Raw genomic sequence first — 18,163 nt, forward strand, 5'->3', positions numbered from 1 at the left:
GAGATGAGTCAGGGGCGTGGTCCCGGGAGCTTACGAGGGAGCCTGGAATATTCCATGGAGGCTAACCAGGGTTGGTAGAAACGTACCACGTGACCCGGGTATTAAATAGGGGTGGAGACGAACGATACGTGGTCAGAACGGGAACGAACGGGGGAAGGGGGCCACGCGGGAGCGGGGCTCCGGGTTGCCACGTGGCAGTGCGTCTCTCTGTCTGTCCCTCTCACGCTGCCTGTCAGCAGCGGGAAGGAAAGCTGTAATACAAGTTGAATAAAAGACGGATTCCAGAAGTCGCCTCAACGACCTTTATTACACACGTACAGACGCACGCACGCAGCTAGCCAACTCCATCCACCGCGAGAGGACTCTAAAAGTGGCTTTCAGGTGCACTCCAATGACGACCACAGCGCCGTGTCGCGTCTGCACAACTCTTTTAAAGTGTATCCCGCGGTTGTGTTTGGAGCGACACGAGGTGCTGTCAACACGCGTCACCGGCTCTCAAACCCTGAGCCAGGGGGTTGCAGCGTATTCCGTGACTTATCGATCTCGAGGAATCTTCGGTCCTCAAATTTCAGCCTCTGCGTCCCAGGACGCCGTTCCCGGTCCATCTCGCCGCCGCCTCGCCGCGCTTGCCGCATCCCGACTTCTGCGCGAACTTGCTCGCAGGATTGTGCGATGAATATTGTACGATAATAAATTGCTTTTATTTATTTTTCCGGCTGCTTGCGTTGTGGCCGAAACGTCGTGAGAATTATTTTATTATGTTTTATTTTTATTTTATTATTTCCCTTCTACGTGACTTTACCGAAAGAACCAAGAAGATGAAAATCAATTGCTTTTTTTTGTTACTCTACCCGTGGTGAGTAGAGCCAAGGGAGCGACGCGCGTCGAACGAGAAAGGAACGGGAGAGGGAATGGAGGCCAGGAACGGAAGTCCCCCAAGACGGACAAAGAGGAGAGGGCACGGCTCTCAGGATGAGCAACAAGAAGAGAGGAGAAGCCAGGTAGGAGAAGAGGAGGAGGAATAACTGGGTCAAGATGTTAGGGTGGGGGAGGGGGTGAGAGGGTGGTTGGGATGATGATGATGATGAGAGGGATGAGAGGGTGGTGAAGATGATGATGATGATGATGAGAGGGTGGTGAGGATGATGATGATGAGAGGGATGAGAGGGTGGTGAGGATGATGAGAGGGTGGTGAGGATGATGATGATGATGATGAGAGGGTGGTGAGGATGATGAGAGCGTGGTGAGGATGATGATGATGATGATGAGAGGGTGGTGAGGATGATGATGATGATGATGAGAGGGTGGTGAGGATGATGAGAGGGATGAGAGGGTGGTGATGATGATGAGAGGGTGGTGATGATGATGAGAGGGTGGTGAGGATGATGATGATGAGAGGGATGAGAGGGTGGTGATGATGATGAGAGGGTGGTGAGGATGATGATGATGAGAGGGATGAGAGGGTGGTGATGATGATGAGAGGGTGGTGATGATGATGAGAGGGTGGTGAGGATGATGATGAGGAGGAGAGGGATGAGAGCGAGAAGAGCGCAGGAAGGAGCGAGCGGAATTGAGCTGCATCACGGCGTCTGTTTTCACAGTGGGCGGTGGGAAGAGAGCGGGGGGGGGGGGGGCAACGCCGAAGTCACGTGACTTACGGGAGGCTCGATCTTATTTTGATACGTATCAATACCTTCGTACTCGAGTGGTGGTGCCCTACTTCGACAAGTCCTACTCCACAAGTCGATCGAGTGAGACGTTTTAGCCAATGGGTGCCTTTGAAACGAGAAAGAAATTTGGTGAACACGGAAACGGCGCGTGGCCCCGCGTCGCTCTCTGTCCCTCCGGCTGGAATTTGAGAAGAAGAAAATAAAGAAAGAAATAAAAGAACGTTTCAAGCAGCGGCGCGCGATGTGACTCGGAGGACTCTGGCGGAGACGCGGAGAGAGGTAACGATTACGACGAAGTACTGCCGAGACAAATTACTCGATAGTGGTGGTGGCGGTGATGAACATTTGAGGTTATATTTCATTACGATATTGACACACAGACAACACTCACACTGGGGAGGGAGGGCGGTGTGTGGGGGGGGGGGTATAACTCTAGGACATGAATCGGACTTGGTTGATGGTAATGAGCATCCATTTCTTAGGCCCAGTGTTTTTCAAAAATTTTCAGAGGGGGAGTGGGGACACTTTCGCTGACAAGATATCATCAGTGTGAGGGCCGCAACACATTTGGAGGTTTAACAGTAGCACGATGACGATGAGGAGCGTTGTCACGTGTTGTGTTGTGTATTGTCGGGGGCCGCACTAAAGGGCCACCAGGGGCCGCGCGACCCTTGCAACGAAGAGCACTGGGATAGAGTGTTTCCCCCTCGCACGCACCGCCTTAGGTCACGGGGCACACCCCTATTCGCAGGACACCTCTACCCGGCAGCTCTGAATGCCACCAGCTAGCGGTCATCCGGCGGGGTAGCTGAAGGGGCGTGAGGGTTTAGGAATCCCTGGGTACCAACAACAACAACAAACAGGGATTGCCTTCCGCGTGACGCGACAAGCCGATGATTTACCAGGAGGTGGACACGACTTTGGCTTTTGGTTAGTTCGCGTTGTTTTAACGGAGATCCACGACGCCGTTTGCTACAGCAAGAGACGCCGAATGGGCAGAGGAGGAGCAGCGTCATGGGGACGGCCGACGAGAGATGGGAGACGCTATTCGCGACGGCGTGGCGGGGAGCCCCGAGAGAAAGAGGAGGAGGAGGAGGTGGCGGTCACGGGACCAGCGGCGGGATGACATCGCAGTGGTCGCAGGGGACGACAGGACCCAGCAGCAATGCAGCCACGTGCCATGGCAGTGCGGCTTGGAGGCTGAAGATGCTGCTGGCTGCTGAAATTGGATTCCCCCGACTCAGAATTCAAACTCAACGGGATTCCAAAACCAGTCCTGCATGATGCCTCCCTCCCTCCCCTCTTCCCTACCTTCCTACCTCTCTCCCTCCATCCCTACCTCCCTCCCTACCTCCCTCCCTCCCTCCCCTCTTCCCTACCTCCCTCCCTCTATCCCTACCTCCCTCCCTCCCTTACCCCTTTCCCATCTTATATCCAGGAGGACAATCGCACAATGACAGCTCCCCGCTCATCGCCTTCACAAGAAGTCGCCGGCTGACGAATCTAACCGCGAACAACGCGCCCCAGCCCCCAAACCCCTCCCCCCAACCACCCCCCGTCTGAACAATAAGAATGAGTATCGCCCTTTTCCTTCTGGCAATACAGCAGGAGGCGTCAGGGCGTTCGGCAGACGCCCCCCGTGTCCCCTGCGCAGTGGCCGTTTAACCGCGCGCGTCACCGTCCGACAGGGGAGAGGGAGGGAGGGAGGTGAGGGAGCAGGCGTGGGTCCCTGCGTGCCCCCAGCGTCACGGTTAGCAAATCTGCCCAATTTGAAACATTTGTATTCGCAAAAACGACTTGGCGATGGGTTAAAGCCACGGTGACATCGCCCCGCCGTCGCCCCCCCGAACCTCCCCTGGCAGACGAACGCCCGCCTACAGACCCGTGCCCTGTTCACCTTGTTGCCGCACAGGGGCAGCTGGCAACGGGCGATGGGGGTCGCTCCCAGAGCCAAAACGCCACGGTCGTTGCCGTCACACGGACGCGGTCCTAAAACGAAACGTTTGTGTTCGTCGCCGAAGTTGTTAATGCCTCTCTCCTCCCTCCTCCTCTAAGACCCCCATTCACTTAGACACACACACACACCCACATCCCCAACTCTATCCCTCTAGTCTACCCTCCGACCCACCCTCCACCTGGATCTCCCCACCCCCCGTCCTCCTCCTCCTCCAGGTGGTCGGTCAGATCTCCTGGTCGTGGCGTCGCACGGACGCGTCTCAGGCGGGGGACACCTGGCTGGTGGACACGGAGGAGACCTCCGTCTTGCTGGTCGAGGCTCCCGAGTCATCGTCGCCCAGGGGATTCTTCCCGCAGCACAGCGTGGTGATCATGCAGTTGCGGAACTGCGTGGTGGCGGGAGAGGGCAGACATCGTCAAAAATCGTCGTCGTCGTCGCCGGCGATGATTTTTTTTTTCTTTCGCCGTGAACCATTCAATAACCGCAAAAGTCGTTTTCGGTGTCAAATGTCTTTGTCGTTATTGGTGTCATCGCGAACAGCAGCAAAAGCAGCAGGTTGGTGCGTTAATAAGCAGCATTACCACCACCACCACCACTGTCAACACCATCACCAATAGCATAGCCGCCACCACCATCATCACCATCATCGCCACCACCATCATCACTATCGTCACCATCACCATCATCACCAACATTGCCACCACTAACTATTACATCATTATAACCATCACCGATATCGCTGCCACCAACATCATCATCATCACCAACATCGGCATCACCAACATCGTCACCACCACATTGTCACCAACAAAGACAAAGATCCCCCGTATAGTCTTAACAGGCTGTAGGAGCAAGTGCTGTTTGCGAGCACCTATGAAGGCCGGCATGGCACACGAGGGGATGGGTGGCCAGCACCATTCCCGGCCGCCTTTGTCTCCCGAGTGGCTAGGCTTACACACCGCACCTGGTACAGTGCTCATTTCAGGCTGAGTCGACCTTGGGGAGGCCCAGAACCGGCTCATAAAATCGTCACAGGTGCTGACCGCGAGCGGGAACCATTGAACTGCCACCACCACCAGCACCACCAAAATCATCATCACGACCAACAACAACCGCCACCACTTGCCACAAAGTGGCGGTGACGTCACCACGGCGCCTGTGCCAGGCCAGGTGCACTTTGAGGCCACGTGAAAGTGTCGAATCGCCCGTTGGCAGACGCCACGGGCTTGACCTACTTGAGACGGCTGACAGATGCACCACCCGTGCCCCCCTCCCCCTACTCCTGTACAAACTCGCCGTGCCACCAATACCATTGGCCACTCGGTGCCAGTGACGTCACCACGGCAATGGTGCCAGGCTAGGTGCTCGCTGATTGGCAGGAGGTCACGGGACAGACCCAGCAGGTGCCCCACGGGTTTGACCGACTTGAGACTTGGAAGCCGTCCATAAATGACGTCACGCGATTTTGGACGATTTTTGACCCCCCCCCCCCCTCGTCACACGGCGTCACAAAAAGTCAGACCCCCCCCCCTCAAATATGACGTCACAAAGCTCTGCCCCCCCCCCCCCAAATAAAATAAAACATGCTTCAAATCGCTTTAAACTATTGTCATTGCAGTGCGTATTTAATGTGGCGCTGCACCCTGATGTTGTAGGAGAAAACATTTATTAAAAAGTCTATTTAAGTAGAACGTGTTGTCTATATTTATTTAAAGTTGCGCATTTTGATGTGACGTCACATTTCTCAACCCCCCCCCCCTCGTCACACATCGTCACAAATATCTCACCCCCCGCCCAGGTGCGTGACGTCATTTATGGACGGCCCCTTACTGGCGGATGAACCGACTGTGCTCACTCCCCCCCCCCTTACTGCCGTGCCAACTCGCCGTGAACGGCGTCGCTCACCTGCTTGTTCATGAGGATGTAGATGACCGGGTTGTAGAGGGCCGAGCTCTTGGCAAAGAAGGCCGGCAGGGTCATGAACGTGGCGCCGAAGTCGGAACCCTGGTGAGTGAAGATGTAGAAGGCCACGGAGGCGTAGGGCACCCAGCACACGAGGAAGCCGATCACCATGAGCACCACCATGCGTGTCACCTCCTTTTCAGCCTTCTGCGTGGACGCCGACTCTTGCTGGGCCGCGGCAGCCTAAGAGAGAGGGGGGGGGGCAGGTTGGAGGGGGTCACGGGGTTAGAGCTGTCCAGGAACACGCTGCCACGGTAGCTCGGATATGTTCAGTTCCGTGACCCGACTGGGCATCTGTGAAAAAGAGCTTCATAGCTCATCGGATTCCTCCACTCGAAATAAACATTCTGATGACTGACTACCCTTCCCTTCTATGCAGGAGGTCGTTGGTTCGATACCGATAACCGACCCTGACGCCTGCTCTATATTTGGGGTTTGCGTGTCTCTCTCTCTCCGCGTGGTCGCGTGGATTTTTCTCCGGGTCCTCGGGGTTTTTTTTTCTCCCCTCCCGGCGAGGTGGTTGACATCTCGTCACCGTCGTGGTGGATGCGGCTCCTGCCTCCACGCGGTTACTCAACCTCGAGGAGGGAGGAACCACAGGCGAGCGGGGAGGTAGCAGTCAGGCAGCAGTAAGCCGGCACAACATTCACCCCCACCCCCTCTTCCCAAGCTCTGTGGTCCTCTACATATTGCCGTATAATCGTCCGATAGGTGTTACAATGTGGGAGGAAACCGGAGAAAACCGGGGGGAAAAGCCGGGTGTTGGCAGCGTTGCCGGATGGAGCTAGTGCGGGCCCTGTAGCATGATGTTATAAAAGGGCCCTACATAAAAAAACACGTAAATATTAAAACACAGACTTTTAGCTTGCATAGTAAAGTAATTGTATTTTTTCATTTGCTACACAGCCAGATAATACGATCAATCGCTGACCTTAAACACCCAGTCGTTCACGAAAGTTGAAGGTGGTATAGTACTATAGTAATAGAGCAAGTGCAGAATCACTGAACCGGAATTGACAGCTTGGAAGCATTTAGCGCGGGGCCCTTGAAAGTGTGGGGCACGTAGCTTGTGTAGCTACTACATGTGTAGCTACTACATGTGTAGCTACTACATGTGTAGCTACTACATGTGTAGCTACTACACGTGTAGCTACTACATGTGTAGCTACTACATGTGTAGCTACTTTTGTTCTTAGGATAGCATCACGCTATCCCATAGAGACGGAAAAGGTGGAGTCCACATTTTCTGTAGCGCCCTCTGACTTGCCAGGGTTATACTTCGTCCTGGAAGCCAACAGGGAGGGAGTTTCACAACATCTGTGTGTGATCCAGGAACCTCCCGCTGCTGCCCCCACAGTGCCGGACCAGCACGTGACCCAATCAGACTCATCAGAACGTTTATTTATTCTTGCAGGAGGAAGAGCTATAAAGCTATTTTTCATAAATATCTCGACTTGAAACTTTCGTAACTTCAGGAATTCATATTATTTGCGTCTTTCGGTGAAGTCACGTAGAGAGGTTCAAATTAATAAATAAAAAACACGACGTTTCGATCACAACACAAGCGATTGTCATCCTCCTGATAATACACGTTAACCTATCCACGTGACTTTACCGAAAGACCCAAATAATAGAATAATAAAAATGCAATTTATAACGCGCGCAAATTTTCGGACGTAACGGCCGCAACTCAATAGAATTATCTTCTTGGTTCTGTCGGTAAAGTCACGTAGAATGGAAATAATAAAATAATAAAAATAAAACATAATAAAATAATTCTCACGACGTTTTGGCCACAACGCAAGCAGCCGTCCTCAGGTGAAAACCAGGTCTGTCGAGGCGACAGCGTCTGAATGAAACAGCACACGTGCTTGGAGCATATATATAAGCTGGGTTGGAAGCACGTGTGCTGTTTTATTCAGACGCTGTCGCCTCGACAGACCTGGTTTTCACCTGAGGACGGCTGCTTGCGTTGTGGCCGAAACGTCGTGAGAATTATTTTATTATGTTTTATTTCTATTATTTTATTACTTCCCTTCTACGTGACTTTACCGAAAGAACCAAGAATATGAATCCCTGCAGTCACGAAAGCTTTAAATCAAAACTTAAAAACTTAGTAAACTCTGAAATATAATGCAGTCGAACATAGAGAATCGGCTGACACCACAGTCAACACCCCACCCGGTTGATTAGCTTCGAATCTCGTGTGATTCATTCTGAAGGCGAACACTGCCGCCCAGTGGCGAGATTGTGCAACTTATTAACCAGTGGCGTTTAACCTAAATCGTAAAACAATTAACAATGTGAATACACACATACATCGGGGTTTGACGAAACAAAGTGAGTTGTTTCTAGATTTGAAGCTTTCGTGACTGCAAGGATTGATACTGTTAGGTGTTTTCGGTAAAGTCACGCTGGTAAAAAAATAAAATTTAAAGTTAATAAAAGTATTAATGGAAATAAAATAAAATAAAAATAATATTACTTTTATTAACTTTCAATTTTATTTTTTACCTACGTGACTTTACCGAAAAAAACCTAACAGTATAAAGTGAGTTGTACTTATGCGCCCCTGTGCTCAATTTGTGTTCCGATTATTTACCTTCAAAATACAAATCCACCCCCAGAAAGGGCATCTCGCAGCCCCAAGTTAAGAGTCACTGCTTGACGGCAAAACTCTGCACCCTGCGCCTCTGTAAGGAGTGCAGCGCGGCTCTTGAAATTATCTTCTTGTTACTTTGGTTGCCGACCCCTGACCATGGAAGTCCAGTTTACCATGGATGTCCAGTTCACCATGGAAGTCCAGTTTACCATGGAATTCAAGTTCACCATGGATGTCCAGTTCACCATGGATGTCCAGTTCACCATGGAAGTCCAGTTCACCATGGAAGTCCAGTTCACCATGAAAGTCCAGTTCACCATGGAAGTCCAGTTTACCATGGAAGTAAGTCCAGTTCACCATGGAAGAACCAGTTCACCATGGAAATCCAGTTCACCATGGAAGTCCAGTTCACCATGGAAGTCCAGTTCACCATGGAAGTCCAGTTCACCATGGAAGTCCAGTTTACCATGGAAGTAAGTCCAGTTCACCATGGAAGAACCAGTTCACCATGGAAATCCAGTTCACCATGGAAGTCCAGTTCACTATGGAAGAACCAGATCACCATGGAAGTCCAGTTCACCATGGAAGTCCAGTTTATGTTGGAAGCCCAGATTACCATAGAAATCCAGTTCACCATGGAAGTCCAGTTCACCATGGAAGTCCAGTTCACCATGGAAATCCATTTCACTATGGAAGAACCAGATCACCATGGAAGTCCAGTTCACCATGGAAGTCCAGTTTATGTTGGAAGCCCAGATTACCATAGAAATCCAGTTCACCATGGGCAGGGATCAGCACCCTGTGGCTCGACAGCCGCATGCCGCTCGCTAAGGACCACTTAGTGCCCGTTACTTATTAAGGACCAAGTCGTCGCGTATTCACGATGCATTGTGGCTCTTGAAAAATATCGAGATTTTTTTTGGTTGACCAAATAAAAAAAAAATTGCCGCTTCTTGTTGTTTCGGTTGCCGACCCCCTGGTGGAAAGGAAGCGGCGATTAAGCGATTATTATCCACGACTCATCGAATCGCGCGTGTGTGTCAACGTGAGTGTGCCCGTCTGTCAGACTAATGGTCTGTTGTATAATTGTTAAGTCAACCAGTGTGTTTGCAAGCCTCAGCCTCAAAAGGGGTACCTGGTGCCGAGTCTAAACATCGCTACCGGGGAGACAAAGGCGGCCGGGCGTGGTGTTCACCACCCACCCCCTCGTGTGCCGTGCCGGCCTTCATAGGTGCTCGCTAACAGCACTTGCCCCTACAGTCTGTTAAGGCTATAAGGGTTACGACACATTTATATAGTGATAGGTGTTTACCCTTTCAACTGGTAAGGACAGTGCATATCATTAACATCATCAGAGTTGTTTCTTTTTGTTTGCATTTTGACTGCTTGTGTTGTGGTTATTGCAAACATGATGCCTTGTATAAAGGTGTCAGTTTTTGTACCAGTTGAAAGGGTAAAAACCTGTTACTATATTTTGCCACTGCTAAAGGAGATGTCTCATAGGACACATTTATACTCACGCGATCTAACCCAAAGACCTTGATAATGAACAATATAGGTTGTGCGAATGCCTGCTGCGTGTTAAACTGTCTATCTCTCTTTTTTTACGATCAGTGGAAACAAGAAGATGCTCGGTGTATTCGGCACTTTGTTTCGTTCATCATTTCGTAATTTTTTTTTTAAACGGGGCTTTATGTAACCCTCGCTCGCTCTCTCTCTCTCGCTAAATCTCTCGCTCGCTCTCTCGCTCGTTCTGTCGCTCATTCTCTCGCTCACTCTCTCGTTCTGTACGTAGCCCCCCTCGCAGTCCGACGGCCTCCGACGGGTAGCTCATAACAGCATGCAGAGCTCCCCGTCATCTGCCACCGAGCACACGGCCTCCTCCACTCTCTCGTCCGTCTGTGGGTTCCACGTACCTCCTTGACTGTGCACAGCAGGCGCCCGTAGCAGAAGAAGATGATCACGAAGGGGACGAGGAAGTGAACGACGAACATGTAGACCACGTACGACTCGTTGTTGAAGTTGGGGTTCAGCGTGTAGTAGTCGGGCCCACACGAGCACTGCATTCCTTCCGGGATGTACCTGTCATCCATTCATTCATTCATTTCTACATTAGTGCATTCCTTCCGGTATATACCTGCCATCCATTCATTCATTCATTTCTAAATTAGTGCATTCCTTCAAGCATGTACCTGCCATTGTTTCATTCATTTCTACATTAGTGCATTCCTTCCGGTATGTACCTGACATCCATTCATTCATTTCTACATTAGTGCATTCATTCCGGTATGTACCTGACATCCATTCATTCATTTCTACATTAGTGTATTCCTTCAAGCATGTACCTGCCATCGTTTCATTCATTTCTACATTAGTGCATTCCTTCCGGTATGCACCTGCCATTGATTCATTAATTTCTACATTAGTTCATTCCTTCCGGTATGTACCTGACATCGATTCATTCATTTCTACATTAGTGCATTCCTTCCGGTATGTACCTGCCATCCATTAATTCATTTCTACATTAGTGCATTCCTTCAAGCATGCACCTGCCATCCATTCATTCATTTCTACATTAGTGCATTCCTTCAAGCACGTACCTGCCATTGATTCATTCATTTCTACTTTAGTGCATTCCTTCAAGCATGAACCTGCCATCCATTCATTCATTTCTACATTAGTGCATTCCTTCAAGCACGTACCTGCCATCCATTCATTCATTTCTACATTAGTGCATTCATTCAAGTACGAACCTGCCATCCATTCATTCATTTCTACATTAGTGCATTCCTTCAAGCATGAACCTGCCATTGATTCATTCATTTCTACATTAGTGCATTCATTCAAGCACGAGCCTGCCATCCATTCATTCATTTCTACATTAGTGCATTCCTTCAAGCATGAACCTGCCATTGATTCATTCATTTCTACATTAGTGCATTCATTCAAGCACGAACCTGCCATCCATTGATTCATTTCAACATTAGTGCATTCCTTCAAGCATGAACCTGCCATTGATTCATTCATTTCTACATCAGTGCATTCATTCAAGCACGAGCCTGCCATCCATTCATTCATTTCTACATTAGTGCATTCCTTCAAGCATGAACCTGCCATTGATTCATTCATTTCTACATTAGTGCATTCCTTCAAGCACGAACCTGCCATCCATTAATTCATTTCTACATTAGTGCATTCATTCCGGTATGTACCTGCCATTGTTTAATTCATTTCTACATTAGTGCATTCCTTCAAGCATGAACCTACCATCCATTCATTCATTTCTACATTAGTGCATTCCTTCAAGTACGAACCTGCCATTGATTCATTCATTTCTACATTAGTGCATTCCTTCAAGCACGAACCTGCCATTGATTCATTCATTTCTACATTAGTGCATTCCTTCAAGTACGAACCTGCCATTGATTCATTCATTTCTACATTAGTGCATTCCTTCAAGCACGAACCTGCCATTTATTCATTCATTTCTACATTGGTGCATTCATTCAAGTACGAATCTGCCATTGATTCATTCATTTCTACATTAGTGCATTCCTTCAAGCATGAACCTAACATTGATTAATTCATTTCTACATTAGTGCATTCCTTCAAGCACGTACCTGCTATTTATTCATTCATTTCTACATTAGTGCATTCCTTCCGGTATGTACCTGCCATTGTTTCATTCATTTCTACATTAGTGCATTCCTTCAAGCACGTACCTGCCATTTATTCATTCATTTCTACATTAGTGCATTCATTCAAGTACGAACCTACCATTGATTAATTCATTCCTACATGAGCGCATTCCTTCCCAGAGGTACGTGCCATTGATTTATATTGTCTGTGAATACATTCCTTCCGGCAGGTACCTGTCATTCATCCAGTCCTTCCGTGGATTCATTCGTTCATTAATGTCTTCACTAAATGCATCATTCATTATAAAGTGCATTCCTTTTTTAACCCCGCCCCCTCCCTCCCGATACGTTTCCATTCATTGGCTACCACATTCTGATGAGCCCCCCCCCTCTCCTCCCCCCTCAACTTGCTTATAAGGGATTACATCTTGAATCCTTGCCTCACTTGATGCAGCAAATCTGGCTGTGACGGTCCCACCTGATGACGGAGACTTGTGTTGCCTCCGAAACGTCGTGATCTTTATTTTATTTTATTTTTATTAATTTTGATGTTTTACCTACGTGACTTTACCGAAAAAACCTAAGAATACGCATGAGAACATCACGAGGCCATATCGCAACATCTCTTTTACAAGTAGGGAATTGAAGACGCAAGCGGCCGTGCGATTGTGGCCATGCAACTCAAATTATGGACCGTATAAGTAGACCAGTGGTTTGCACTCCTTCAGTGGAGGATGAGGAAGAGCAAAACTGCACAAGAACTCTCTACCCTGAAGCCCTCTCATTTTGACTAACAGACCTCGCCGTTGACATTTAGCTTCTGAACATATTGCCACACATAATGTGCCGTTATGTTATTTTAAATGAAACACATTTGTAATGCGCGCAGATTTCCTGTCAGCTTAGAAACCGCATTAAGCATATTGCAGAGTAGTAATTATTTTGAGAGTTTGAACGCAAATAAGATGGTCCAAATAAGTGTAGTTAAATCTTTTTTGCATGGTTAATCACATCTTTCCAATGATTACTCAGTTTGTAACCATCATCGAGGTTGAAATTACGAAGCCATACAAATATACAAACACAGACATAATTTATGGGACTCTATGTAAGTCTATGGAACTCCATTGTAAGTCCGGCTGGCATGGAAACCCTACAACTCCACCTACAGCGAAGACCCGCGCTTCGATCCCCTATTGTGTGCGTACGTTGAACTTCTTTCACACCGTACGTAGCCAACCGCGCTAATTGGGAGGTGCGCGGGGCGAAGGACAACGAACTAAACACACAAAAAGCAGCTTTCAAAGAAATCACCCGTGGGACACCGGCCTGCACACTCGAGATTCACACCCATCATCTCCTCCTCCTCCACCTCCTCCTCCACCTCCTCCTCCTCGTCCTCACCTGGACCAGCCGACGAGGGGTGGAGCCGCACAGGACATCGCCATGATCCAGGTGAAGGCCACCCCCATGATGGCGTGGGTGTTCCCGAAGCGAAAGTTGCCCATGGGTTTGCAGATGACGATGTAGCGCTCAATGGCCAGGACCACGAGGGACCAGAGAGCCACCTCGCCTGCCCCGCACACAACAGACAAAGTGTCGCCTCGGGCAGACTCTCAGGGGCAAGTGCTGTGAGCGAGTAGCACCACCCGGCATTATGGCCAGGGTGGCACGCCAGGGAGTTGGCGAGTCGTTGACACGTTTGACTCCCGAAGTGGCGACGTTTACGCATTGCTCCAGGGTACTCATTTGAGGCCGAGTTTACCTAGGGGAGGCCCACGACCGGTTTAGATAATCGTCACCGGTGGTGGCCGTGAGCGGGAATTGAACTCCGGCCACCGGGTTCGTAGCGCAGCGCGCTACCGCTTCCCATACATAATACAGACAAATATCCCCCGTATAGCCTTAACAGACTTTTGGGGCAAGTGCTGTTAGCGAGCACCTATGAAGGCCGGCACGGCACACGAGGGAGTGGGTGGCCAACACCACGCCCGGCCGCCTTTGTCTCCCCATTGACGATGTTTACTCACCGCACCAAGTACTCATTTGAGGCTGAGTAGACCTAGGGGAGGCCCAGGACCGGTTCAGATGATCGTCACCGGTGTTGGCCGTGATCGGGAATCGAACTCCGGTCACGGGGTTCGTAGCTAATCGCTCCACTACCGCTCCCCCATACAACACATACAATGATCACAACCTACACACACCCATATACATTCAGTCCCCAGATCCCTAGTGTAAGCCTTCAACGGCGTTGGAGGAAGATGCTTAAAGCTGCTCCCCATTAATTCTAGATTTGAAGCTTCCGTGACTGCAAGGATTCATACTCTTAGTTCTTTCGGCAAAGTCACGTAGGTAAAAAAAAATTGAAATAAATGAAAATAAATTAAAATAAATCAATTAAATCACAATTTAATGATTTAATTGATTTATTTGATCAAGAAGAGGGAAGCGCCGTGCTTTTCAGACGGGTGTCGACCGCCAGTTGCGCAGCGATGTTTACGTTTCTCCGTGTAATCCCAAGCGGATGGTAATAAATAACTGGTGGCTCAACATTCAAGGGGACCTTTTGGGGTCAATTGTTTTGAACGCCACGGCACCGGTGGTATTGGACCAGTGCGGCAGCGTGCCAGATTCGAACCCTCCACCGCTGAGCCAATATGTATTTATTCCTGGAGGAATCCGGTGAACTACAACGCTGCCTAAGGTGGCGGCGATTACTTTTGCGTACCGTACCGGCGATGCATTTAATGCTGCGAATAACACGAGCGCATTCCCTCCTTGACGGACCAGCGCGTCTCAAACGGGTGTCACACAATTGTGGGAAGCGGTGACATTGACGAGACCTCAGGGTTTGAAGCTTTCGTGACTGCAAGGATTCATACTCTTAGTTTTTTCGGTAAAGTCACGTAGGTAAAAAAATGAGATTCAAATTAAGGGAAAAAAAATCTCATTTAGGTAGGTAAAAAAATTAGATTAAAATTAATACAAATAATTTAATCTCATTTTTTTACCTACGTGACTTTACCGAAAGAACTAAGAGTATGAGACCTCAGGGGTTGGCGTTACCGACCGACAAGTTAAACGTGGTGCGTGAAAACGCGACGCAAATCGTCGTTCACACCGTGTCCCTTAACAAGGGGGGGGGGGCATATCTTCTTGGTTCTTTTGGTAAAGTCACGTAGAAGGGAAATAATAAAATAATACAAATAAAACATAATACAATAATTCACGACGTTTCGGCCACAACGCAAGCAGCCGGCCTCAAGTGAAGACCAGGTTTGTCGGGGAGACAGCGTCATTCAGACGCCGAAACGTGGTGAGAATTGTATTTTATTATGTTTTATTTTTATTATTTTATTATTTCCCTTCTACGTGACTTTACCGAAAGAACCAAGAAGATGAATCCCTGCAGTCACGAAAGAAGCTTTAAATCGAAATTTAAGGGGGGAACATGTCACAGGCGATGTTTGGAGGGCGATGATTCTTCTTCATAACAATGCCCAGAACGCCATCTGTTAAAGCACATTGTACTGCGAGCGAGAGCCATTGCTCGAGACCTCACCGATTGCGTACTTTTATTTTACTTTAAGACCGCGGTGTTATTATTGACGGATGTCCATAAGAGTTTTTTTGGGGGGCGGTTTGATCGCGTAAATTTATAAATGTGTCGTTAAACCCGCCACCACCCGACACAGACAATTACTAAAGTTTTGGTTTACTCTCCAACACACCGGTGTGCTGTACTAGTAACGAATTGCAATGTTTTGTTTACGTGACAAACCTTAATAATTGTCCGTGTCGGATGGTTGCAGGTTTAACGACACATTTATATTAATCGATCTACCCCCCCTCCCAAAGAAATCTGCATTATGGATGATATTGGTCGCGCAAGCCTATGACGTGTTACATTGACGGATATGTTGAGTTGTTTGGCCATTAGATTGTGTTTGTGCACCGCTGCCAACGCAGCAGCAGCAGCATCATCCACGTGTCACAAATATCTGGTGCGGTCTCAGGGTCTTACAAAGATAAAGACCTCCCCGTATAGCCTTGACAGACTGTTGGGGCAAGTGCTGTTCGCGAGCACCTATGAAGGTTGGCACTGTGGCACGCGATGGGAAGGGTGGCCAGCGCCCACGCCCGGCCGCCTTTGTCTCCCCAGTACTCATTTAAAGCTGAGTCGACCTAGAGGAGGCCCAGGGGCGGTTCAGATAATCGGGACTGGTGTTGGCCGTGAGCGGCAATCGAATTCCAGTCGCCGGGTTCCTAGCGCAGTGCGCAAACCACTGCACCACCAGTCACCACACACTAAACTATAAAACTAAACTATTTATATTTGACCAGGTAAGGCCCACTGAGCTATATATCGTTTTTTTTCAGAAGCGACCTGGCCACAAATGTTAGCTCAACGAAGTGGCTTGTCGCGTGGAAAATTATTAGCAGCCAAACGCACGTCTATTACCCTGGTCAACACACTTTTTCTGGCATGAGGTATTCCGTCGGTTTTTAAGGTAATTTTGGGGTGCTGATTCCAAATCTGGCATCCGTTTTTGTCTATCACATCAGGTTTTTGAGATATCAAATATTGCATTTTCAATAAAAACTGCAGAAGAAAAATATTAAATGAATGTGGATATCTACATTATAATGATATTATAAACACACTATCCTAAAAATACAGCACCACATTTTAACACTAAAGCAGTCACTGACTCGCAACAACTTGCAATCATAAGTAACAGAGTTAATTTCGGGTAAAATCAATGAAAATGGGGTATGCCGATAGCATGAAAATGATGTGATAGAGCAAATCTGAGATCAGATTTGGAATCAGCACCCTGAAATTAGTCTAAAACAGCTGCAAAAGTCCAGGCCAGAAAAAAAAAATTTGGTTGACCAGTATTATAAATGTGGAGGGAAAAACTGGTGAACCCGGTTAAAACTCCACGCAACCATGGAGAAGAGACCTTCGAATATACAGCAGCAGCAGTCAGAGTTGGGATCGAACGCACGACCTCCTGTATACCTGGCGAGGTATTTAACATCTCACCACCCGCGGCACACACACACGCACGCACACACACACAATGCCAACACACAACTTCGATGGCCCATTGCGGACCCCACGTCCTTACCGCCCAGAGTGGCGAAGAAGCCCTCGATGCTACACATGGTCGGGCCAAAAACGAAGTAGCCGTTCATGGAGCTGTACATGGTGAGGGTGAAGCCGAAGAGGACCATGAAGAGGTTGGCCATTGCCAGGTTGAGCAGGATGTAGTTGAGCGACGTCCGCAGCTTCTTGTGTTGCACCGTGACGAACAGGGTGAGGAAGTTGACGGGGAAGCCCACGAGGATGAGGAAGAACATGTAGGCGGCCAGAGCCGAGTATTTCCATGGCTCGGCGAGGTAGTACTGGGGGTATTCGTACGGACTGCGAGCCAGGCCCGTCTTGTTCGAGAAGGGAACGTAAAAGTTGTCTCCCTCTGTGCCGTTCATGGTGGCTGATTTGGCGAGGGCTCCGAATGGCACAAAATTTGCGCGAGATTATTTAACGAGCCCCGTGCGTCTAATCGTCGGTTAAATTCGTCTTTTGATACAAGTTGATAATGGGTCGTGGGAAACGGTGGTGGTGGTGGTGATGTGTTTGTTGGTGGCGTGGTCGAGGTTGTGTGGAGGAGTTTTGGTGGCCCGGTTTACAAAGTTTGACTCGATATGACAATGGTAGTGGTGGTGACGATGTTAATTAACGATTGTGAGTTGACAATTTTATCTCGGCCGCTTTTACCAAGAGTGAGAGGTGTGTGTTAGTGCTTGTGAAATAACGGATAGGTGTTTATTGAAATAGGTGCTCGCTAACATAATTGGCTCACAACAATCTATTATAAGTCTACGCAGTGTCGGTAGGTGGTTGCGTTTATTTACGTGAATTCATGTGTATCACGTACACACGATTAGACCGTTATCTTTACGTGTCCATGTACGTGTATGTGTTAGCTCACTAAATCAACACCGTTTATGAATCCGAGATAATATCAGCAAGGTCAAAACAATGTTCTTGTTTCACTATTGAAGTAGTATCGTCATCATTCGCGGTAGTATTACTGACGTTGCATAGGCAAAGCTCTTTCTATCGAACGGTGTCTAAACGTGGGATGCGGTGTGCGATAATAAAACAATCGGCTGCTATTTAAAAAAAAAACTTTTTTAAAAAAAATTCTGCCACGAGTGTGTGATCGTATCTACGCGTGGCGGTGGTGGTTGTGGTGGTGGAGCTGCACGGGTTGGATGGCTGAATTATCCGTGCGTGAAGTGACCGCTGACGAATTTTATA

General features: G+C 48.6%; 2 protein-coding genes across 2 annotated transcripts in view; one reads left to right on the plus strand and one right to left on the minus strand.

Moving 5' to 3' along the window:
- Window positions 1-18,163, plus strand: part of ATP5F1C (ATP synthase F1 subunit gamma) — a 375,672-nt gene that overhangs the window by 78,123 nt on the left and 279,386 nt on the right. The window lies entirely within an intron of this gene.
- Window positions 3,812-18,137, minus strand: RHO (rhodopsin). Its single transcript, XM_061572787.1, has 5 exons — window positions 16,968-18,137; window positions 13,234-13,402; window positions 10,108-10,273; window positions 5,533-5,772; window positions 3,812-4,012 (listed from the first exon to the last, which is right to left on the minus strand). Exons 1-5 carry the CDS (start codon window positions 17,326-17,328, stop codon window positions 3,887-3,889), a joined length of 1,062 nt encoding a protein of 353 aa, XP_061428771.1. The 5' UTR covers window positions 17,329-18,137; the 3' UTR covers window positions 3,812-3,886.

This window comes from Lethenteron reissneri, chromosome 51 (assembly GCF_015708825.2).
Source record: "Lethenteron reissneri isolate LAM-NWPU_2019-01 chromosome 51, ASM1570882v1, whole genome shotgun sequence".
In the NCBI taxonomy this organism is placed as follows: Eukaryota; Metazoa; Chordata; class Hyperoartia; order Petromyzontiformes; family Petromyzontidae; genus Lethenteron; species Lethenteron reissneri.

Excerpts from the sequence above, each read along its gene's own strand:
- RHO (XM_061572787.1), bottom strand. The coding sequence starts at position 17,328 with ATGAACGGCACAGAGGGAGACAACTTTTACGTTCCCTTCTCGAACAAG. Across the intron at positions 13,403-16,967 it reads CTTCTTCGCCACTCTGGGCG|GCGAGGTGGCTCTCTGGTCC; the intron begins GTAAGGACGTGG and ends TGTGCGGGGCAG. Across the intron at positions 4,013-5,532 it reads ACATCCTCATGAACAAGCAG|TTCCGCAACTGCATGATCAC; the intron begins GTGAGCGACGCC and ends GCCACCACGCAG.